Raw genomic sequence first — 24,532 nt, forward strand, 5'->3', positions numbered from 1 at the left:
AACATCTGAAAGCCTTGCCCAATTACTTGTCCTTTTCTCATCCAAAGAGATTGGTTCCAGGCCAACATCTCTGTGAGGTACTATTCAACCTGCCATCGAAAAGGTCTTCCTACCAGAGAATTAGCTTCAAAGCACTGTTTTTTCCTCTTTAAGTGTGGCAGTAGCCCAGTGCTTGATATCATGTTGGCCAACTGTTTGAAGGAGAATATTGGGGCTGGACAATCTAGGAGCCAGCGAGTCATGGGAATTTCGCATTTAAGTTTAAGCACCCATTTCAAATAGCGCTGATAAACAGTTATTAAGTCTAAGCAGCCATTTTGAAACGGTTAGCTTTCAATAACTGTGTGACTCGCGTGTTGACTCCCATGGCTCCTCGCCATCATGTTGGCTTGCATGGCTCGCAGCCATGACTCGCATGCCTTGCTGGCTTGCACATTGTCCTCACTCGAGAATATTCCTGGTGGCAAGATGACCGTAAACCAGTTTCAAGAGTAATTCAAAACTAATTCAAAAGAAATGTGTATATTTCAATTGCAGGTTATAGATAAAAGAGAGAAGTGATCCACTCAATGTATACATCTACTACATCCATCAAGTCCTTTCACTGAAACACAAGAGACCGACAAATTGACCTGCTCCCAACTGAGTGGCTTCATAGCTGGACCATTCCACCAGCATTGCAGAGGTCACGGGTTTGAATCCGCTTGAAGCCACTTAAATTTTTCAGGTGACTACATGAGACAATTGCTTAAATTGTCCAGATAATTATGTTGATCACTTCTCCATTTCAGCTTCTATTTCTAAATGAAAAAACATTTTGCCTGCAAAGTACCCCTGTGAAAGGAGTGGATTTGGTTTTGAGTGCAGGACCACAAAGCATTATTTTCTAAATTTTCCTTAATACCCTGTCAGCTGCCAATGTTTTCAGACATCAGCAACAAGGATCCCAAAAGACAGCTGCATCAGCTATCTCACCAGAACCCAACCCCCCCCCCCCCAAAAAAAAAAAAACCATCTCTGCCAGGCCTCTGACTGTTCACCAGTATGTGAATTCATAAAAATGTAATGCTTGATTTTAGCTCCTTTAATTTAATTCGAATTGTAGTATTCCAGCCAGTAAGAAAAACTACATGTGGCAATGTAAGTTTGAGTTAAGCAAAGTGAGTGCCGTTTTTGTTGTGGTGAAGTTGTTGCTGTAGCAGTTGTAAATGTATAGGAGTTGTTAAGATATCGGTGTAGATGCAGTTGTTGGTGTAGAGTCACTCAAATGAGCATGCTCCAATCAAAATATGCTCTTTCCAAGGCCTGACCACAATACTGGAAACTCTGCCCTACTCACTGAAAATAATGAGTGGATTCATTAATCCCGCATAGTTATATTAGAAATTAGGGTTGTGATACAAGGCCTACAGTTTTTAGGGAAATTTGGTTTTATCAAACGTGTTGATAAAGGTCGAATTACCACGGTGACCACAAACGACCACTTTACATGCATCTCCACAAATGTCTCCTGTTGTATAACATGCACACTATGTAAGAAGACCTACGTAGGCGAAACAGGAAGAAGATTGGCGGACCGCTTTCTCGAACACCTATGTGATGTAGAAAGAAACAACACAGATGCATCAAAACCAGTTGTGCGGCAATTTAATTTTCCTAATCACTCCCACCACAACATGGCAATTTGCAGCCTATCCTTACACCAATCTTTCAACTAGGTACACTCTATCATCACGGAATCAATGGACGCCTCTCATTCCATTAATTTATTCTCAAATTCATGTTACCATATTTCCACCAATGGCAAAGCTCCTCCATACCCTCATGAAAACCAATAACACCCACAATTCCTCTATTTGCTCTGACGAAGGGCTAATCCTTGAAACGTCAGCTTTCCAAATCGTTCACGGTGGTAATTCGACCTTTATCAACATGTTTGATAAAACCAAAATTTCCTGTTTCACTCTTCCACCGATGCAGAACCAAAGTTTCTAAATTAGAAACTAGAAATTTGTCTACAGTTTTTAGGCTTTATCTGAGAACTTGAGACTTGGTTCTTTATAGACGTAAAGAGGCAGGTATTTTTGACAGGTCCAGGTCACAGGTCAGGTTTAAAAATCATTCTCATAATATCACTAAAACAACCCTAACTTTTTCCTATAGTTAATGTAACACTGGGCCAAAATAATACTTTTTTTTCAGCCTACGGTTAGCAGTAATAAAGGGCTTAGGGTTGTTTTATCATTATTACAAACCTAACCTGTGACATGTAAAAATTATCTGCCGTCTAAACTCAAGTGTTGGTTTGGCTGGAGTTGAACTCAAGACTTCCCACACACCAGACCATGCAATGTTCAACCAATGGCTGCAGATCCATGTTTGTTTGTTTGGTTGAAGTTCAAGTTTTTGTGATCAGGGTGGCTGTAGTTGTAGTTATAGGCATACTTTTGTAGATGTAGAAGTCTGTAGTAGCAGTTGATGCCAGTTGTCATTTTGTTTGCTGATATTGTCATTAACATTTATCGTTTTCATAATCATCCTTATTATTATGATTTGATCCTCAACCTACCTCTTTTTAAATAAATAAAGCAAAAACGAAGCTGGTTCCCTTGCATGGTACTCCGCTACAAACTTGGTATCAAATATTCCAGCTGGAAACATATCGGACACGTCAGAAGTGAACACCTCCAGCTTCTCTGGCAATTTATTATAGAAGTTCTCATAAAGGAAAACCAGGTCTAAGAATCCATTATGAAGCACAACAGGTTTGCCAGCCAAAACAAGTTCACTGAAAAGATTCCTCACTGAAGGCAGCAGATTGTCAGACCCACCCTGAAAACAATAAGTTAATTCACATCATAAGTATTTTGATATGCACCGGAATACAGCTCTGTCATGAATGCAGTATTAAGGGAAATTTTCTTCCAGTAACAAAACATGGGGACAAAGAATTCGTTTTTGTGATATAAGTGGTTCAATATGAAATATAGGGTGCTTTTAGGTAGCTTTCCCATTCCTATAGTGACCTTTTACACCACAACAATATGTGCACCTTCTTAAGGAAAAATTGTTGTTTCATATGGTACTACAACAATGTCAATGTCTATATCATAGTAAGATTAGTCTTGAGTAATTAATAGTGTTTGTGATTGTGGCGGTTATTGTTAATGTATTGAATTCAAAAATTTAGAGAAAAAAAAAACAGATACTTAATGACCATTAGGTGAAAAAGTGTCATAGAATCAATACTTGTAATAAGATAGTCTCTTGGATATGTTGAAACTAGTTTGAACCACCTTAATTAATTAATAAAAAAATTTGAATTACCACCTGGCCCAGATATACATAACGTACTCTAGGCCTTTAGTTTGGTCTTACTTGTACTCTTAAGCCTCTTACATCGTTTCACGGCCATCTCAACTCATGTGGCATAATAAAACAAAGACAGAAAATAACCATGTATTGTAGCTCCCCTTCTCTGTAACTGTACAATTCATTTCTTCCGTAACCCAAATCCAACAACAGCTTAGAATGCCCAAAATATTAAGGTGACTTTTCACAGCCCCTCATTGACACTGGGGTGGAAGAGAAGGAGTCATTGACTCCTGGAAGTGAGACTTACTGGTAAGAGATTTTACTCTGTCAAATGCCAGACAATTTTACTCGTCAACTGGGGGCAGTTTAGGAGTCAACTCACACTCTATGTCCCCTCTAACCTATTGACCTATTGACTCCAAGGAGTGAGACATATAGATTTTACTCTTAATGGGGGGGGGGGGGGGAGAGAAGTGGTTCAGGAGTCAATGGGTTACCCTGTTTGTGCAAAATATGTTCCCTCAAAAAATGGTAACAAGATTATACACCACCAGACATCCTACCTCATCACTACCTCTTGTATAAGGAACTCCCTTTGCATACTGTTTGTTAAAATCAAAGCCATGCTCCACCAAAAATTTCAATGACGACGGCTCCACAACAAAGTTCTCTGTGGACAGCACCACAATATTATATGTTCTGACCCTAACTTTGAGTTTTTTCTCTGTTTCATTGTTCTTGGTCTTTGTCTTCTTTAGCTTGAAGCAAGAAATACCAAGTGATAAAATAGCTCTTGATTTTGCCATTTCACACATATGTTTGTAGCGATCTTCTACAAATCTGAAGGAAAATAAAATAATTTCATCGAGTATCAACACAAAGACTGGCACCTAGCCTTAACTTGCACACTAGTTTCTCATAAAGTCTACATTACTCTTCAGTCAAAGTCACAGCAAAAATGTAGAAGGAAAGATCTATGGCCATTACACATAACTTTGGCTTCATGAAACAACTATATGCTGTGGTTCAAATGTTTTCCTGGTTCAAAACCTTTTACACCTACAACCCCGGTCAAAATTGTTGGAACACTTTATGGGAATCTCCCCCTTCCCCCTTCACAAAGTTGAAAACAGTTGGTGATCACACATTTTCCTGCAAAACTCGCGGTATTCCCCAACTTTGTAAGGGGGGAAGGGGTATAGTGTCCTGAAGTGTCAAGTGTTCCAACGATTAATGTCCGGGGTTGTAGGTAATAGTATTTAATTTTGATTTTCCATTGTTTTAGATTATGATAATGAATATTGGACAAAGAAAATCAAAATTGAACTGGTTTGAAAAAAAAAACTGCAACATATACATGTACATGTAGGCTATTTTGTTAACCTACCCTGCAACCACTTCCCTTTCATCTCCTTTGAAAAATTGTATTGAGCATGTGTTAAAAATTCAATGTATTTGGGTGTCAGCCATGCGTGACTAGTAACCACAAAACCACAGAATGAAAACAACTCTGGCAAACACACGACAAACAAGGAATCATTTCATTAGAAACTCAAGATTGTTCATCCTTTTAAACGTTTGCCATTTCATATTTTACAGCAAAATTTACTGGTTCCTGTAACCAACATACATAGGAAATACTCACTGGAATTTAGACAGTTAAAAATTGCCACCCTTTCGGGTGGGTTAGTATTTGGAAGGGTGACCTCAAAATATAGGACTTGCTGTCAGAAACATAGGACCAAAAAACTCCTGCTCCACAAAACGTGTGCTCCTAACTCCAAGAAAAAAATGTGCTCCAAAACTAAAAGGCTAAATATTACCACTTACTTATTATATCACAAAGAAACAATGAGTGGCTCAAAAAAAAATGGAAATTACAAATTAGGGTAATCAAATTACCAGTATTGCTCCAGAAACATAACGGGAAACAAATTGAATAAAAATAATAAAATCATCAGTTCATTTGTATAAAGATCATAGACTTGACAATTCCCATGAAGATCTCTCCTAATTCATCTATAATTTTGATACAAAATGCTCATTAGAATAGTTCATTTCAATCTTTTCACTACTATATTTACAAAGATATATTTCTTGCCCAGGTTATTCGAAAGGTGCATAATACTATCCATCAGATCATAAAATCACCATCCTGTACATGCAGATGAGTACTATCAAACCAAGTGAGTTATCCACTGGACAGTGATAATATTTATCCAGTGGATAGCACTATCCAACCTAGAAGAAGATTGTGGTCTAGTCTGAATACTCTGCTTCTGTAGGATATCACTGCATAACCTATTCATCAAGAATACTTACTGTGCAGCAAGTTTTTGTCTATCACCAAGACCACTCATTTCCTAAAAGAACAAAACATTAATAGTGTGACTTGGTGAAGCCCCTATACAGTATGGAAATGACGGCATGCTTCAAACAGAGAGGGAGAAAGGGGGAGAGAGAGAGGGAGAGAGTAGGTTGCCATGAAGCAAGGTTGACAAAGTGGGTCCACAGCCAAACGCAAGTTGTACATGTATGTCACCGCATCAGGAGTGGAAAACAAGCTCCAAAAATGAGCATTACTGTTGCATCTTGCAGGTCTGGGAATAAGATAAAGTTTCTGAACCCCAAAAGATATTGACCAGGTAGATGCATGTTTGACGAACCATTTCAAGTTCAAGAACAATATACCTTTATTAGTTCACACAAGATTGCATGGGTTCACAATGCTTACTAAGGTTGTGTTCTTCTAGGTGCATGTAACCAGTTGTTCTGTGTACAATGTAAAAGGTGAAATGTTTAAAATATAATTCTAAAGGAAGGAACGTTTTTTAAGAGTCTTCTGTAGTCTTTTATGAGGTCACACGAGATTGCATGGGCTCACAATGCTTACTAAGGTGATGTTCTTTAAATCAAACAACTATATTAGCACAGTAGGTACATATGGCCAGTTGTTCGGGGTACGATGTAAAATGCGAAATGTTTAAAAATCTTTTTTCTAAGGGGAGGAACGTTTTTGTAAGAGTCGTCAGAGTCGTTAAGTCACACGAGCTTGTCCCGTCACATAACACTTACTAAGGTCATGTTCTTTGAGACAAGAAGACTAAAAAAGATTTTGAGACAACTTCAAATCCTACCCCTCTCATATGGTGTCACCTTCAACACCTCAATGGACCTATTGACAATGTCATGCAATCAACAAATTCTCGTGTTTTTCATACATTTTTTAAAACTTGACATGTTTCGGGTCATGTATTTTCATAACTTTGCAACAGATTCTTGCGAAACCCCGCATGACGTCATCGTCATTAAGGCCCTTGAACTAGCTAAGAAAATTTCATTTACAAAATTGTCAACAGCGTTGGAAAAACTTGCTCTCGTATGTATCAAAATTTCTTCAGTATTAAAAGACCAAGTCATGTGTTTACTAGCTATGTAACGTCATACAATCACTCGATTAGTCATTGTCTTCAGCTTCTCTCAAAGTAGTTATCGTTGCAATAGCTCCATACATATAGGTCGGGACAACATTTTTGTTGGTCACAGTTATATCCCATGTCGGATACAACTGGAATGCTGGTCTTTCGATGACTCCCAGCGTTGACTCAGTCTTGGAATCTTTCAACTTGATCGTTTTGCCGAAGTCCAATCGAAAACGATCGGTGCGGGCAATTTCATCGCCATCGGAATTTTTGATGAGATAAACCTCGTTGGTGAATCCTGAACCGCTCCAACTGTATTCGATCCTGTAACTGGTCGAATTGGTTTTCCATTGTTCTTCAATATCGTACTTGTCTGTCCAACTCCAAATCTTCCTCTTAATCACAACCGCTATCTCTTCGTCCTTGTTCAACATGTACACAGTCCAGGTACATGCGACACATTTTCTTGCGTGACCAATTTCGTCCCCGCTAGGACTCAAATAAAGCATGTCTTTGTAAACATCGATACCTTTGGGTCTTCGGGCGCGATACTCAGTTGGGAGCTCCCATTTCTCCGTGGCGTATGGCAGATTTTTCTCGGCTTGGTACTTCTTAACAGTCAATCCGATAGCAAGACCGATAATCAATATCACGATAGCCACAACAACGCCGATTAGAACTCTCGTTTTGTTGCAAACGAAGCATTTGTCAGAGAGACCCATGATTTCACTGAAATCACGAAAAAAAAAAAAGGAAAGAAAGTTCCGTGCCTTTCACTCAATCTACGTCAATGGAAAACGAACGGTGAACCCGCTCGCCTGCGAACGCAGACGTATTTCCGGCGCCCGGGGTGAGAAACGACCGCCGCAAATACCTCTGCGTTCGCAAGCTATGATTTTATGAACCCGCTCGTTACCAGGGCCTGTTCAAGTGAGGCACTCCCTGTGACAAAAACTTTCCAGTCTACATCTAATTCTACATCTACAGTGTATTGTCAGGCGCGCGTTTTGATTGGTTGGTAGTGAGCGTGTGTCACGAAAATGTGTTTCAATCAAGAAGTAAAAAAAAAGCATTTTCCTTCATTTGTCGAATTATCCTTGAGAAATATTTTACAAAAGCAATTGGGGATTTTTTAGTGTGTTTCCATAGCCTCTTCTTAACACTGGGGGAGTTGGGATAATTCTCGACAGTTATGCAAACCCGAGATGCAGTAGAGGGTTTGCATAAATGTCTTGAATTCTCCCAACTGCCCCTTGTGTTTAGATGAAGCTATGGAAACATGGTAACTTAGGGTGATTGTGATTTCTCATCGTATGGGGAAAAAAAGTGAAGAGCAGACTTTCCCAATGAATACATATTGTCAAAAAGAAGCACTGATTCTTGTGAGTGAGGAAAAAGTAAATTGTGGCAACCAAAATTGTGATGAAGCCTTGAGTAGTCAACGACACCGTAGTAATCAACCGGAAATTGTTGGAAGTGTGATAAACATGGTCACTTGTGTGCAGAAAATTTGGAAAACGAGGGCATAATATTTTTATTGAGGTTTGTTGTTAAATGAAGCAAGAGAAGCAGTCCAAATAAAGAATCGACAGGAGACATTGGATAGATCTGTGGAAAAAAAACAAGGACTGACAAAATTAAGAGAGAAGGTAATTAAAAAGTTAGATGAACTTACGCACCTTGACGCGATTGACAAAGATAATGGGCCAGCAAGTTGTATTAACCTCCTAGTTGTTGTTGTTGTTGAGAAACAACAGCAATCTGCTTGGATGTGCAACAAAGTCAACCAAGCAATGAGAGAAAATGTGCTTTAGAAAAGCACCCTGTGCTAACCACTGAGGAGATCCAGGAAAACATGCTGACACCAACATGAGCAATAACCATGCCAAGTCTTGGAAAAGAACAGCAGTGCAGTGATAATTGAGAGCCCCAACGGTCAAAGAATGTGAAATGTGGGTAATAATAATAATAATAATTGCCAACGAGTCAGGCCTTCTGAAGACAGAAGGCCTGGCGAGGCGGCAGCTTATAGAGCCGCGAGAAGATTTTTAGGCGGACGAAACTCAGAAGCGCTTCAAATTTGATTGTAATGTAGACCAAAAGCTGTAATGTAGACCAAAGCGATCAAATATTGACCGTAGCGATAACCAATGAGAGTGCCGCACGAGTACGCCGCGTGATGTTTGCAGCCGCCAGATCACGCAAGCTTGGCTCGTTGGAACTTTAGCTACAGCTATAACTAGTAATGATAATCATAATAATCATAATAATAATAATAATAATAAGTGCCGAGACAAGAACGGGCAGGAAGTACCATTGGACAAGGTTAAGGGCACTTAGAGAGAGCTGTGACAGCTGAGCGCCACGAAAATATACAATAGGAGAGGTGGCAAGGAAAGTTTCTCTCGGAAAGGTGGGAAGACGACAAGCTGAATCAGAGGGGCTGCTGGGACTGGCTAAGGAACTGGGTGGAGGCACCCTCACACACTATTGTGGGGATTGTAGAGTTTTAAGAGCAGCTTACACCAACAAAGCTGTATACAGCGAGGAAAGCAAAAACAATGCAGGTCAATGATGTTACGTGCAGGATGTGTAGCAAAGTACCCAAGAGTCTCCCCCATGTGCTGGCTGGCTGCCCGGCTTTTGCACAAAACAAGTCCCTGTCAAGACACAATGCCGGTCTCAAGGTCTTGTTTTTCGAGAAGCTGAGGGATTTGGAACTGATAGACGGGGGTTTCCCCCCGGTACTCGTCCGTAGATCCTAAACCAGTCTATGAGTCCCAGGAGGCCAAGGCCTTCTGGGATGTTCCAGTGTATGTGGAGCACAGTCACATGAAGCAGAACAGAGTAGATGCGCGATTCATTGACTTCAGGAAGAAAGAGGTGGTAGCTGTAGAGATGCCGTGCCCATGGATGGACAACCAGCTGAAGAAAACTGAGGAGAAGACAGCAAAGTACAATTCTTTGAGGTGGGAGATGGCTCAGCAGTATCCAGGATACACTAGCTAAACAAAAGTTTAGCAAGATTCTGTATTCCTATTTGTAGTCTGGGCCACGTCTAATGCTCCAGCCTGTGTATTTTCTTCTGGCATAGATAAGTTTTTACAACTGTCACATAATAATACGCTGAATGGTTTGCTGGTAGGCAAACAACTCTTATACCAAAACCTGGGCCCTTCGCTAGTGAAAATCAAAAGCCAATCACGTGACAACAACGCGGTGCGAGAAAGAATTGCAGTGGGACTGTAGATAATCTACTCATTGAGATAACGGATAAACTGCATATTGATGACTTAAAAGTATATGCCCAATCTGAAAATAAACTTAGTTGCGTACTGAAGAACACCAACAGGTGCATGAATGACATTGGTCTACAGCTAAAACCCCAAGAAGTGCAATATAATCCACGTGAAACAAAGTGAGATCAAACAAGAGATCCCTGGAATAAAAGTCAGCAATACAGTAGTGGTACAACCCCTAGAAAAAGATTCACAGTACAAGTTTCTTGGAATCCAGCTCGAAAATGTACATCAGGAAGAGAATGCTGGAGTGTGCTGAAAAGGCATATCTACAGCGTTTGTCAGTAATTTGGTCGTGTCCGTTATCAGATGCCAATCATGTGGTTGCCTCTAATCAGTGTGCACTAGTGGTCCTTAAGTATCCCATGTGGATGCAGCATTGGCCACTGACAGAATTAAGAAGGATTGATCAAGAAGTGTGGAAAATCATTATAACAAATGGAGGAAAACACCCAGGGTCATCATCCGCCCTATTGTACATGTCAAGAAAGAAAGATGGACATGGCCTGCAGTGAGTAAAGGGAGAGCACAAGATCACGAGGATTAAGGCAGCAATGAAATAATTGTTGTCAAACAGCGACCCTAGCATGAAAATGGTGAGAGAGTTTGAAGAACGTTCTGCTGTTTTGGGATACCAGTAACTGATTACAGAGGCCCTCAGGTATTGTGAAGAACTAATGAACTGACCCTTGGGCTTGCCTACCCGGAACCAACGGTATGTGAAGTTGACGGACAGGAGGTGACGGTGACAAAGGCAAAGCAACTGCTGAGATCAAAGTACAAACAACAGAGTTGTTGAAGAAAGTACGTGATAAGGCATGACAGGGAAAGCTATACATACATGTACAGCCAGATGGAATGATGATAGCATGAGCACTAAGAGCTGCTTGTCATGGCTAAATGAATGAACATCATGCCCAACATATGTTGTGGCCGGTATGTATGAGTTATATGAACAGCTCCTACCAATGAAGTCATACCAAGATTAAGATATCACAGTCAAATGACATGTCCTGTCGTACGTGTAACAAAGCACTGGAAAGCATAACTCAGATGCTCAGCCCTCACTCAAAACAAGTGTTTGGTAAGACATAACAATGCCCTGAAAGTGTTGTATTTTGAGCTGCTACGAGAGTTACAACTGGTCGAAAATCTTCCTGCATGGTATTCACCAATCAAGCCTAAACCAGAATACGTCTCAGAGGATGTCCAAGCATTGTGGGATATACATGATGATGTCCCATCTCACCCATAGATCCCTTGCTTGTAAAGCGAATTTGAATATATTAATAGAAAATGCGCTATATAAATTCATTACCAATTCATTACCATATACCAACTTACAGTATGGGGAGAACCATGAATTGCAAGCTAACAGAGTTTATGCAAAGATAGTGAGCCATAAAAGCAAGGAAGTAGTAGTCTTGGATCTATGAGTTGCCCGTGGATTGAAAACAGAGAAAAGAAGGATGAAGAGGAGTCAGTTAAGTATGGCCCATTACGATGGGAGTTACAAGAACGATACCCTGGATATACAGCCCACCAGTACAATATTATCATGGATGTGCTTGGAGGTTGGTCAAAGACTATGGAAGAAGGACTACGGAAGTTGCTGGGAAAAAAGACAAAACATGCAGAAGTCAGTAGTGTCAAGTACGGTGAACATTACAATTATTGTGTTTAAGGTCCTAACATAAACAGTAAAATTACAGCCTTTTTTGTTGTTGTTGCTTTATTTTAGAATAAATTTTCGAAAGGTTGAACATTATACCGTCACTTGCAACTACCTGTCAACACGCATGCCAAAAACATGTTCTGTCGGCCAAACAAAATTCAACGTTTTGACACTCAAACTTCAAAGTTTACCCGCCCACTTGGGAACATTTTGGCGCCAGTTACGCAAATCATAGCTGATTTATTTGCCCTTTGGCAAGACATGGCGTTTACAATAAATAAGCTAGTAGGTAGGAATTTGAAGCAAGGTGTTCAAAAGTGCTAAAGACACAGGTTGGTTAGAGCGTCGCACCGGTATCGCGAGGTCAACTCCGTTGAAGCCCTGGATTTTTCAGGCTTCTCTACGCAATTGCTAAAATTGCGTCCATAACTGCGAGGATCATAGCTTTACTTGATCTTAGGAAATTGTTCGAGGTCAAGCATGTCTGACGCACGATGTTAACTGTGTACCTACCGTATCCACAGCCACAAAGGATGATTCATTTATTGCACGAACCATAAAAGGCCACACTTCTGAAAAGTTAGCAGCTGAAACTTCCACAACGGGCACAAAGTCAAACCGTGCCACCATGTTTTTTTTCACGCGTCGTCTGTAATCGCCAGGCGTCCCATCAGTTCCGATAGGAAACTGGGACGAACAAACGTCACGTGTCGTGTTCATTTCAAAGATGGCGTGCAATTTATCTGGTTGATTTTTCACAAAACGGGGTTTTTCACGTTAAATTTTGTAGACTTTGCTAGCTCTTAAGACTAAAGAACCTTTTAAGAGTGAATCGAAAGCCACTCTACCTTTTTTTGTTTGTTTTGGCGAAAATCTGCGTAAAATATGAAATTAACTGCAGATCTCATTCTGCAAAGCCCTCAATACACGAATGCTTTGAGAGACAGAGAACTCGATCTCCGTGGTAAGTTTTATTTTACCGTCTCAGTTAACTGAGTTTAGAGGTAATTCTTTTTTATAGAACGTTGTAATTTTGCTTTTCACGTCATTAGCGCCACTTAACCACAAAGCAACTTTGAAGACGACGTCGAAAGTTTGGAGCCATAACTGCATATGAAGTTTCAGTTTTTAAGACGCTTGCGAAGTGTAGTTGTGATTTGACTCAAACTTGGAAAACTGTAGTGTGGTTATTTTTGATTACATTATATCCCACAGCTTGCACATTGTATCTCATCTAATCATGATTTCTTGTCGATAGGTTACAAAATTCCTGTTATTGAAAATCTGGGAGCAACCTTGGTATGTATACATAATTTTAATAAAATATGATAATCTCAAGAAATAATTTATCACTTCAACTTAACTGACAAAAGAAATACAATTTTTTGAGAAAAGATATAAGGACAAGGGCATTAAATCATCTTAAAGGGTGGGGCATGACTGTTTACAAAACTTGGCATCAAACATGCACTGATAGTAAAGGAACAAATGAATGTAGTACGGTAAGCTTGTGTTGTAAAGCATTTTCGAAATTTGGAATGAATCTTAGGATGTGGTCGATTGACTGTATTCAGGAATAGGAATACATGGAATACAAGTTGGAAATCCTCCGTTTTTGTGGAGATTCACATTAAATTTGCTAAAATGCTATTTTAAACATATTTTTATCATCCTTGCAGCTTCGAAATGCGCCAAACATACTGTTTTAATCATCACTCCACATATTCTTATTCTGGAATAGGGTCAATCGAATGCGCCGTTAAGGCTCAAATTTCATCACAGAATCATTCAACTTCAATCTTATTACTTTGTTCAAATGCACAAAGTATAGGATTCAGCTCTGACTTTTTTCAGTTAGGGGGGGGGGGAACACGATTTCCCTGCACATGCGTAAGATTTCTCTGCTCATGGTAGAGAGATTTTCCCCAAGTAGGATTGAAACTCAGTATCTTTACATTCAGAGGTGCTCACAACAGAGATGTGAGATCAAGGTTTTCAAATTTGAGTGTCCACTGGACCCCTCTTTGAAAAATTTGGGGGTCCATTGCAAAATTTTGGGGGTCCACCTAATTAATACTGTATTCAAGAATTAATACTCAATCTATTGTCTCTTAATTGCTGCTGCAGTACCCTTTCAGATTTCTAAATTGCACAAAAATAAAGTCTCATCCCTCCCCTAGAATAGGTACTTAAAGTAAAATGATCAATTTCTTTGAAACTGTTATGCTTGTTAATTCATCGATCAAAATGTATGGGCTATCAAAGCTCCATCCACCACATCTGAAAACGCCTCGAGTAATCCGTACGCTGTGGGAACTGTTAGCTCCAGTTGATAAATGATCTAGATCTCCGCAGCAATTAAAAAAAAACTGATCTGAATCTCAATTTTCCGTAACAAAAAGATCATTACATATTTTAGCAACACTTGAGGTGTAATTTAGGAACAAAAGAGTAAACAAATATAGGCAATCGATACACAGTTCATCGTCGGCCCGTGCAGTCGTGACTTCGCCTTGGCCAATGTTAATAATCAAGCAACTGAATAGACCAAATCAATGTTGTACTCAATTCAAATCCTTTGGGAATAAAACGTTTTGTTCCAGATATTTCCATATCATTTAAATATGAATGCTACATTATCATGCAAATACAATACACAAAGAATCTTAGTCCCGGGAGATTTGAATTGGGTACAACATTGAGTTAGCCGATTAGGTCTTTACATTCAAGTTTCATGTTCAACACTTTATTTTTAACACTAACTCCAAAAGAGTTGCATAATTTTCAAAAAAGACAAGTTGCGTCCAAAGCAAGAACCGAGACGATGACATGTGCGTGCCCAGAATTAATATCAGCAGGGTCACACAAAACAAAAACTTAACAAACTTTGCCGTTGGATTCTCTGTCACTTCGCTCACGATAAGCAAACCAATGCTTGAAATTCACTTGGAAAGCATGCAACAAACTGAACTTCGACTGAAATGTTTAATTATCACTGGCAACAGATCGAAATTGTGGCCGATTGTCTTGCCTAAAAAACAGCTCAGATCATGCCACGCAAAACGTGGGAATTCAAGACTTAACTCCTCAAGCTGGACATAATTGTTGACAAAATGACATCATTCGACTACAAAAGTCCAAAAATAACAGCTTACCTTGAAATTTAAGGAATTCAATCATTTCTCCGATGTGAGAAATGGGAATGTTCAATTTCCTTGCGAAGTACGCCGTTCGCTTGTTTTTCCTGGCATTTGTAATTTGCATAAACACTTTATTTTTCTTTATAGGACCAGTTTGATACCATTGATTTGTCAGAAAATGACATCCGCAAACTTGAAGGATTTCCTCTTCTCAGAAGACTGAAGAGCTTGCTGTTAAACAACAACAGAATATGGTATTAATTTTTTTAAAAATAATTATATATTATTTATTTTTATGGTATTAATTTAATAATTTGTACAAATAATTTTTTTAGCTGCTCTGTACATGTAACATGTATCAAGGTCTGTAGAGTGTTTTTTAATTTTTATTTTTAATTTCATCAAACTTGTTGCATCCTGCGAGTTCTTTTCAAGTTTATGCATGTTCATCTTTCTCGACTCTCGAATCTCGATTCTCGGGTCTTGAAACTCAAACATGTCGACCTTCACGACGCGAGAATCGAGTTTCGAGGATCAAGTCGAGACTGTCAACTTACCTTTGAGCTGAACTGTTCATGCATGTATCTGAATAATAAGTTTTTCAACATTCAGGTTTTGAAAGAGCTTGTTATAAAGAAGCAAATGAATTACGTAAATGTCCTTATTAAAATAGCCCTTTTAGTGTAGAATACCCTTGTTCATGACAATGCCAAGGATAAAAATAACAATGGTTTGTGAGACACCAGTGCCATTAAAAAAAATTAATCTAAATGTAGTGAGTTGTTTAGTTACATGTATTTATGAGTCATTAGATCTTTATTCCCAACTTTTTCCAAGAACCATTGGATACACTGGAAAATTATGGGAAAACGTGTTACAGTATGTAACTTTCACATGTGGACCCATGTTCTTCAGAATTTGGTCACTTTGTAATATCTTTTTCCCTTAAATAACTTTTTGTTTTACCTGGATGCTTGAGTATTGGAAGGTATGCAATTTGAGTGACTGATGATTGCAAAACTACCCCTGGCATCTGAAAATTTAAGAGTCAAGATCAAAATTAAATGAAATAAATATTGAAGATGTATTTTACATGTACAAACAAATTCTAACATTTTCTAATATATATTGTGGTGGTAAATTCATTGGATCATCACAAGATGGAGGTGAGCTATTAACTAAATACTTCAAGAATATGAATAAACGACATACATTTATCATGGCGTCACCTAGATTAAAAGTATATCCTTAACCAAGATGATGTTACCTTGTTTTACCTATTTTATAAACACTACATAAGATGTCAAGTCATGATGTTTTAAATAACATGATGATGTCTTAATTGACAGAACATGGTTTACCAAGAAAAGAAAAAGAAAAAAGTGTTGAAGTAACCCTTGTGGTGTTAGGACATGTACATGTATTTTTGTCAACCAATGTTTTAGGGTGCAGGGATGGCACAGTGGTGAGAGCACTCGCCTCCCACCAATGTGGCCCGAGTTCGATTCCCAGACTCGGTGTCATATGTGGGTTGAGTTTGTTGGTTCTCAACTCTGCACGGAGAGGTTTTCTCCGGGTACTCCGGTTTCCCCTCTCCTCAAAAACCAACATTTGACTTGATTTGTGTTAATTGTTAATTTCAATTTACAGTGTCCCCAATTAGTGCTTCAGCGCTAAATCTACTAGACACTTGTTCCTTTCCTTTCTTTTCCTTAGGCACAGCAAGCTCAGTAAGCAATATTATTCTCAGGGTTCATGCTACTCCTTGAAGTCCTTGAAAAGCCCTGGAATTTAATTTTGGACTTCAAGGGTGCTTGAAAACCCCATGAGAAAATGGATTTTGTGGAAAACTGCTTGAAAACTCCTTGAATTTTTGCTTGGGTGAAATTGTTGAGATTGCATCATGCTAAGTTAAAGAGACATTTCAAAAATTGAGCCCAAAATTGACTATTAAGGAAACATTAAAACCAAAAATTAAAATGCCCATGAGTGCAGCAGTGTTTAACTTGCAGTGTGGTAAGGAATATCAAGGTAGGCTTTTTCAGCAAGGAAAACACTGAAGCACTGTGTATGGCATAGAAATCTTCTTATAAAGACTCCTTGAAAACTCAATTCCTGGTTTTTGAAAACTCCTTGAATGCCCCTGGAAGTTTACAGACAAAATCCAGCATGAACCCTTTATTCTGATAAGAAAGATTTTTTTTGAGCTCATGTCTTTATTCCAGTTGCATGATTTTTTTTTTAGTAAAGCATGCAGGGATCCATTTTTGCAGTTATGGAAAGTCATTGTTTGGACAATTACCAAATTTTCACAAGTTTTAAAACATGTGATCATGTACAATGTACATGTACATGCTTTTTGATGATTTCTGGTCTGCTTGCAACTTTCATACAGAATACATTTGTGTACGTGCACCATCTTTGATCATTTAGTATTTTCTATGGAAAGATTGTAGGCTTAGTTCATGCTTTTAGCTGCAAGTTTTTGATGCAGTTTTCACTTGTACAACTTACAATTATTTTACAATTTAAGGACGTTCGCGCCAATTGTGTCTGCGCATCCTTACTGCGCACGCAAATGCACACGCCACGTCATACACGAGCGCGCGCCCTAAGTAATAAAATAAGAACTGATAGGGCAAAAGGCCATTGCTATAGCTTTGCATGGATTTAACGGTCTTGGACGTTCGGTGACCCCTATTTTTCTTTCCAGAAACGGATTTTATTTACAATTATCTCCACTTTGTCCAAAAATCAATGTGGGAAGTTCAAAAAATTTCAAGATTTTTGCTCACAGGACATCAAATCCTGCCATCTTGCGGCTGCAAGGCGCGTGAAACTGTGGTCGCTAAATGCGAACTTGATCTTTAAGGGAACCTCACCAGTTGACTAAATTCACTTAATTAGTTCACTTAAACAATATTTGGCAGAGAAGATTTCACTTCAAAGATTTAATTACAATATATTTGCGTTTACAGACACTGGCCTTTTTTTCGATAACGAAGCCTGATTTTGTCACATTTTGGGTGTTTTTCCGGACATGTTCTCTCCAAAACGAAGTCGGTGACCCCCCAATTTTTTTACATTTCTGACATAACTAACTCATCATCTTACAGTGGTAACGGTTTCAGAAGAAAATCAATGTTGAAAAAATTTCGCGCGAACGTCCTTAATAACCCAACGACATCCAAACCGGCCAGACTTAGTATTTTACTCTGTCTAAGGCCAGACGATTTTACTCGTCAATGGGGAACCCCTGGGAGTCAATGGGTTAATCACTCACTGAAAAACTATGCCCCCATTAACATACAATGTATACTTTTATAGTAAATTAATAGTCAACATGACAAAGATAAATTATTTTTACTTTAAAGACAATCTTCACCAGCATTACTTGAAGATAAATCTTCCATGTTTTAATTTTAAAAAACATTCTTCAACATAATCGTTATTTACTTAAGTTTCCAATTTCTTATCTCTTTCTAGTCGAATCACTGAAAATCTCGAGCAAAGTCTCCCTCAGTTAGAGACAATAGTCATGACATCGAACAACATGCAGGAATTGGTATGTACATGTACAACTTGATATATTTGTAATTAAGAATACCGTATTATTTACTTGATTAAATGCCAGCCTCAAATAGATGCAGACATGCTGCCCCAATCAGAATAATGCGATGTTTAATCAGGGAAGGAAAATTTCATTCAATGGTCTACTGTAATTGCTGTCAGTGATTTAAGAAATATGATTGTGAAATGAATGCTTGCGGGCCCTGAATAAAGGTCTCCCTTGAATACTTTACACATAAATGCAGCATTAGACACGCTCAAAATTTAACTGCCATGTTTAATCGAGTAACTACGGTAATGACACTTACTGTTAAGGACGTTGCCTACACACTGTTGTTATTGCACATACGTTCTGCACATCTCATACAGGGATATTTTTGCGCGGTTTAAAACTATCAGGAGAAAGTAGATCCCAGTAAATACTCTTTGTATCCAAAAAGAAAATTGGGGGTAACAATGCCTTTTTTGAGATAATTAAGGTTCATTTTTAGAAAGAACACCATCCATTGCCTTGTATTTTAAAGCTTTTTACAAATTATTATTAATGAATTATCTTTGAAAAATGCATGGTTACCCCCAATTTTCTCTTTGGATTTCAATAACACTTGTTAAGATCTACATTTCCTTCATAATCATAAAATGGGGCAAAAATACCTTTGAATTAGTAGGCGCCATCCTTAAGTCCTTTGTCCAAGGTTCAGTAGAATGTGTATCCATTATTTATGGGTTTATTTTAACAAGACTGGGGCACGTCAGTTTTATGTGGTTATTTATAAGCAAATACTGCTGGTCAGCTGTTATTGACATTGGATGTTTTAAATATATTTTTGTGACAACTTGTATTTTTGTAGAAAGAGTTGGATCCACTCAAATCAGTCAAGACTCTGAGATACCTGAGGTGAGCAGTCATTTAGTAACAATTGAGTCAATATTCATTTAATTAACCCATTGATCCCTGAGAGTGCCACGGGTCAATGGCCCATTCGGCTCCGCCTCATGGGCTATTGACCCGTAGCCCTCGTGGGCTACGGGCCTAATTGTTAACTACCATACTTACCTGTGTATAAGTCGACCCCCCAATTTTTTATGACATAAAAAGGCAATTTCTTAATTTCTTTCTTAAATGTTCATGGCATTGCATACTAATCTTGTATTCTGTGGATACTCAAAAAATCAGGGCCTCAAGTGCTTAATTAATAGTTTTGTTTTGGTTCTGCAGTTGTTCTACATGCAGACATTTTGTCCTTGAGTTTAGAGAAAGTTCTCATAAAATCGAACACATAAACCTCAATGTAACCTGTTTCGTTGTTCAAGGAAAAGTGCATTGATTGATTTCTTTTATCAATTGACATGTATTTACAGCTTACTTCGAAACCCAGTCACGAACAAACCTCACTATAGATTGTATGTCATCAATAAACTTCCACAGTTAAGGGTACTGGATTTTCAGAGGATAAAACAAAGAGTAAGTGAGAAAAGCCATTATTCTTAACTTTAATCTCAGTTGATTTACCAGTACATGTACAGTGAGGCACCTCAACTCAAATTAAGTGAACATTGCATCTGGGAGATGGGAGCACTTGTGCAAATAACAATAATTTTTTACCTGTTTTGTGAACTGTAGCTTTTGGTAATGCTACAGTTAAGTTTATCCATAGAATTGTAATGGGTGTATACATTTCATGGCATTTGTGCAATACAAGTAATAAATATCATTGTTAATCAACGTAGTAAGCATGGGTAAACCTTTTGTAGCTGAGAAGGGATTTACGAAAATTATTGGCACCACTAAACAAACTTTTGTTCATTTACATATTTGTCAGCCAGTGAAAAATAGCATGTCATTTGCCTCTAATGCATTACACCTTGTATTAGTACGATTCTCAGTTGAGTATGACACTAGGGAAGTTTGGTAACAAAGTTTCAGCGTTAAAGTTACCATGTTGTCAAGGGCAACTTCCTTCGTTTCCAAGAGTAACTTTTAGGGCCTTGACGTCACGAGCGAGCAATGAGCCCACCAAAATCTACAAATGGTAAGGTTTAAATTCAAACTGGCGACCGTTACCAGTTAAATGACGTCAAACCCCGAAAAGTTACTCTTGGAAACGAAGCAAGTTGCCCTTGACAACATGGTAACTTTAACGATGAAACTTTGTTACCAAACTTCCCTAGTGTCATACTCAACTGAGAATCGTAGTACCATCACCATGTACAGTAGTCAAGTACCAGTTCAACTTAAGTATGAACCCTTGTTGCTTTCCTCCAAGAGATTACTTCTATGTTATAGTCATATTTTAGGCTTGTCTTTTTGTAAGGAAAGAGAGGCTGCCAAGAGAATGTTCAGTGGCAAAAGAGGGCAAGAGAGTGCTCCAAGGGGTAAAAAGGCAAAAACGTAAGTTTCACATACATGTACTTCAAAACTTGCATTGATTTTTGTGGAAAACTCGCAAAGACGAACACTATTGAATCAAAATAAATAATGCTTGGAGACTTCTCTGTTTGTGTAAGGTAGTATCCAGGCATGCTAGTCAAAATTTGTTGTGGCAATGATATACATGACGGCAGTCACAACTTGCTTCCTCTTTTCTTTGAGATGGTTTTTAAATTTGGCTTTTTGTGTGAAATTTTGTTATCACAAGTACAGTCTGCACAAAATTAATGTTGTGTACACTGTACGCCAATGAAAAGTTTCAGGATTTTCTGTTTTTAGAAACGTTAAGGTAACGGTCCAATGTTAACTTGATGAAAGTCTACTACATGTGGGTCCTTTGATAAAAGTGCTCAGAAATACCAATAATTTGCCAAAGGTCTACAAATATTTTGCATTCATAAGATGAGGTTCTAAGTTGCTTCTCTGCAGGTTTGTTCCTGGTGGTCCTGCTGGTGCAAGACCTTTACCAAGTAGACCTTTGCCTCCGCCCACAAGGGATGTTGCAGCAATTAAGGTACTGTAAAAACCCACAGGTAAGCTGCACCTTTTTTCCAAAAATCGTCGCTAGAAATCGGGGGTGCGGCTTATCTGCGGGAACATCAACGCCAATTTCCGTTAACTGACACTTTTATGGAAAAGAATGTAAAATATTACACAAACCTAAGTAAGTTTGTTGGCTCCTAAAAGAACTGTTGTTCATGTAAGAGTAAGCTTTAAATATTACAGCACTTACAGTTGTCGCCCCTAAAAGCGTTAAACCGTCTTCATTAAATTACCCACGAGCAAGAAAATACCACCTTATTCTCGAGTAATGGAAATGGTGAATGGAAATGGAATTTGTTTACCCACGGAACACCTTAAGAGTGCTCAGGAGCTCGTTCTACATATGTCGGTGCATTCTGGATCAAATTGGAATTTGGCAGTGTTGGTTTTTGAGAAAGGGGAAAACCGGAGTACCCAGAGAAAAACCTCCCGGAGCAAGGGGAGAACCAACAACAAACTCAACCCACATGATGTTGGGACTGGGAATCGACCCCAGGCCACATTGGAGGGAGGTGAGTGCTCTCACCACTGCGCCACCCCTGCTCCCCCGCATGTTAAATGGCCCACTGTTTCTTCACCGTTTAGCACTTTGATAGCAAACTTGTGGAACAAATAGTCTTGTGTCAACTACTGACAAACAAAATAATAAAGACCCTGTTACACTGGGCAATGTTTCATGCAGCTTATAATCGCTTTGTGTAAAACTCTTAAATCATCACATTTGATCCCGGGGTCCGATCCAATGCTTAGTTACAAAGCTTTAAATGTTCCGTTCATGCAAAAAGCTAAGGAAAAACTGTGTTGAATGAAGAAATTCCTGTCAACAAATACCAGAAAGAGATCAATCATTAATTTTGTCAAAGCTGGTAGAAAGGATGTTCATTAACCCATTGACTCCCAGGGGCTCCCCATTGACGAGTAAAATCACTGGCGTAGACAGAGTAAAATACTAAGTCTGGCCAGTTTAGACGTCAAAGGGTTAATTGGGACGTACATGTAGTTTTTCAGTGAGTTATTAAATTAAAGTGCTAAAATTGTGGGTAAGACTTTGAAGTATTTTCCATTCCAATGTTAATAGTGAGTTTACATTCGCCTTCTCAAGACTTGACTTTGGATTTCTTTCGATTTCTTTCAAAAAAACTTTTTTTTCCAAAATTTGAGCTGCTAAATTCAGAGTGGGGCTTTTAGATCGGCGAGTTTTTACGGATCAGTTTAGCTTTGATTGAATCTGCTGGTGGCACTCTCAAAGGATGACTCAAAAGTACTTCTTGAGCCCATGGTGCACCAAACCCAAGAGACCATGTCATCACTTGCAGCAACTGCAGCGCCCACTCTGTGTTGCTGTAGTAGGCTCAGGTTCTTAAACTGGGACTATTAAGGCCTTTATGTTTTCCCTATTACAGTGCGACGCGCCTTACCGTGGCCACCCAACAAACTCTCACATTTGACAACTATGTGTAAGTACGTCAACTCAAACAATCCATCCAACTGTGTTCAACTTACAACCGTGCAAACTTTGCAAGGAGGGGTGACTGTCAATCAAATTCACACACCCTGATTTGCGTATAAGTTTCAAAAACCTCTGTTCGGTGGCCACAGTAAGGCGCGTCGCACTATAAGCCATGAGAGGGCCCTATTGACAAATAAAATCTACTGGCATTAGACAGAGTAAAATCTCCAAGTGACACTGTTGGCAGTGAAAGTGTTAAAGATAGTAACTTCAGTGTAACTCATTCCAAGAGTATTGCTTTGCTCTAAATTTGTAAACTCTTCTTATAGCTCGTTTTCACGTGATGTCACAGCGGCCATGTTGGTGTACAAGAAGAATAGACGTTCTCTCCTTTGGGAACCAAACTCTATTTTTATGCATATTCCATGCATAAATTTTGTATTGTTTTGTACACCAATATGGCCGCCAAGTCATGAAACCATCTGTTCTTGTCTTCTCTAAACACACACATTTCATTCTTATGCGTTTGTGTAAATTCAAATAAACTTGAATGTAGTAATGGTATCCTCTAGTTGTAATCAACTACATGCTACATGACCAAAAGACTGCAAGATGAGGAGGGAACCAACGCAAATAATTTAACTCAGTGCACTTGATTTGAACCTGGGCGGCAATAATGGATTGCTGGTGCAATTGCCATTATGCCATTGCCACACCAAGCTACTTTTTTATCAATCTTTTTTGTTGATATTGTTCACAAAAAATAGTTATGTTGGTGTCTTTGGCATGTAAAGGAAGTAATAGCCATACCAGCAGATTCTGCTTGTCATTGAGGATTATTAAGTTGTTTGTATTTTTTGCTTTCATCTCCAGGCTGCCATTGCAAATGCTCGTTCCCTAGATGAGGTTCAAAGATTAGAAATGTTACTAAGAACAGGTCATGTGCCTGGAAGGAACAAACACAACACAAATGTTGACGAAGAAATGGAAGACATGACAAATGGATCTTAAAATGCTGCCTGTATTAACTTGTGTTTTCTTTGTAATGGAAAGGCTGAGAAGCATCTTGTTTTGACGTCAGCTTCCGTTCATTGGTTTATTTGTTTGGAAGAGAGGATTCAAAAACCAAGAGTCAGGATGAATTTGTAACATAGCTCTCTCACCAGCATTTTACCAACCTTGACTTGATCAGGCTTTCTTTTTTAATAAAGAATGCCTGTTTATACCAAGACACATGATCCTTGTTAGAGGCCTTCTACTTAGATGTCAGTAGAAGTATTTATAGGCTTATCCATATGCGGACACATTTTGTCACTCTAAGTTGATCTCTTTAGTAATAATTTCCAGGCAAGATAACTCTTAATTTACTCTTATAAGTTCTTATTGTTTGTAGTTTTCAGAAATTTTCTGCATGCACTGATAAACAGAATTCCTCTTACTGTGTAAGACTTAGAAATAGAGCAAGGTTTTAATCATTTCACTTTTTAAAATTATTTATCTCTCACTCCCTTCTGCTTAACACTGTTCTAGTTTGTTTCATGTCATAACTATGGTCAACTACATATGTTGGACACAACGAACAGCACACAAAATTGTTTTTGTTTAACAAATCTGAAAGTCAGTTACCTTTGTACAAAATAAAATGAAAAGTAAATAATCTTGCATTGCTTGTTCTTGGCGTTAGACA

At 38.6% G+C, this 24,532-nt stretch overlaps 3 protein-coding genes across 3 annotated transcripts in view; 1 reads left to right on the forward strand and 2 right to left on the reverse strand.

The window, feature by feature from the left end:
• The window catches only part of LOC138022904 (target of EGR1 protein 1-like), a 19,102-nt gene extending 6,742 nt beyond the window's left edge, over positions 1-12,360 (reverse strand). The window contains exons 1-4 of the mRNA XM_068869917.1: positions 12,225-12,360; positions 5,638-5,678; positions 3,879-4,155; positions 2,570-2,832 (exon numbers count right to left, since the gene is read on the reverse strand). Coding sequence (XP_068726018.1) covers positions 2,570-2,832; positions 3,879-4,155; positions 5,638-5,678; positions 12,225-12,341 — 698 coding nt within the window. The 5' untranslated portion in view covers positions 12,342-12,360. The remainder of the gene's footprint in view (positions 1-2,569; positions 2,833-3,878; positions 4,156-5,637; positions 5,679-12,224) is intronic.
• Positions 5,984-7,668, reverse strand: LOC138024966 (uncharacterized). Its single transcript, XM_068872173.1, has one exon. The coding sequence runs from the start codon at positions 7,457-7,459 to the stop codon at positions 6,773-6,775; it is 687 nt and encodes a 228-aa protein (XP_068728274.1). The 5' UTR covers positions 7,460-7,668; the 3' UTR covers positions 5,984-6,772.
• A 56-nt stretch (positions 12,361-12,416) lies between the features above and the next one.
• Positions 12,417-24,502, forward strand: LOC138022906 (U2 small nuclear ribonucleoprotein A'-like). The gene is made up of 9 exons (XM_068869920.1): positions 12,417-12,675; positions 12,970-13,010; positions 14,999-15,105; positions 18,338-18,416; positions 19,273-19,319; positions 19,784-19,886; positions 20,737-20,813; positions 21,282-21,366; positions 23,719-24,502. Exons 1-9 carry the CDS (start codon positions 12,597-12,599, stop codon positions 23,854-23,856), a joined length of 756 nt encoding a protein of 251 aa, XP_068726021.1. The 5' UTR covers positions 12,417-12,596; the 3' UTR covers positions 23,857-24,502.
• The last annotated feature ends 30 nt before the right edge of the window (positions 24,503-24,532 follow it).

The sequence above is a fragment of the Montipora capricornis genome, chromosome 11, assembly GCF_036669925.1.
Source record: "Montipora capricornis isolate CH-2021 chromosome 11, ASM3666992v2, whole genome shotgun sequence".
In the NCBI taxonomy this organism is placed as follows: Eukaryota; Metazoa; Cnidaria; class Anthozoa; order Scleractinia; family Acroporidae; genus Montipora; species Montipora capricornis.

Bases quoted from the DNA above. Each gene is read 5' to 3' on its own strand.
- LOC138024966 (XM_068872173.1), bottom strand. From the start codon at position 7,459: ATGGGTCTCTCTGACAAATGCTTCGTTTGCAACAAAACGAGAGTTCTA.
- LOC138022906 (XM_068869920.1), top strand. From the start codon at position 12,597: ATGAAATTAACTGCAGATCTCATTCTGCAAAGCCCTCAATACACGAAT. The intron at 18,417-19,272 runs GTATGTACATGT...GTATTTTTGTAG, and splicing joins CGAACAACATGCAGGAATTG to AAAGAGTTGGATCCACTCAA. The intron at 21,367-23,718 runs GTACTGTAAAAA...TTTCATCTCCAG, and splicing joins GGGATGTTGCAGCAATTAAG to GCTGCCATTGCAAATGCTCG.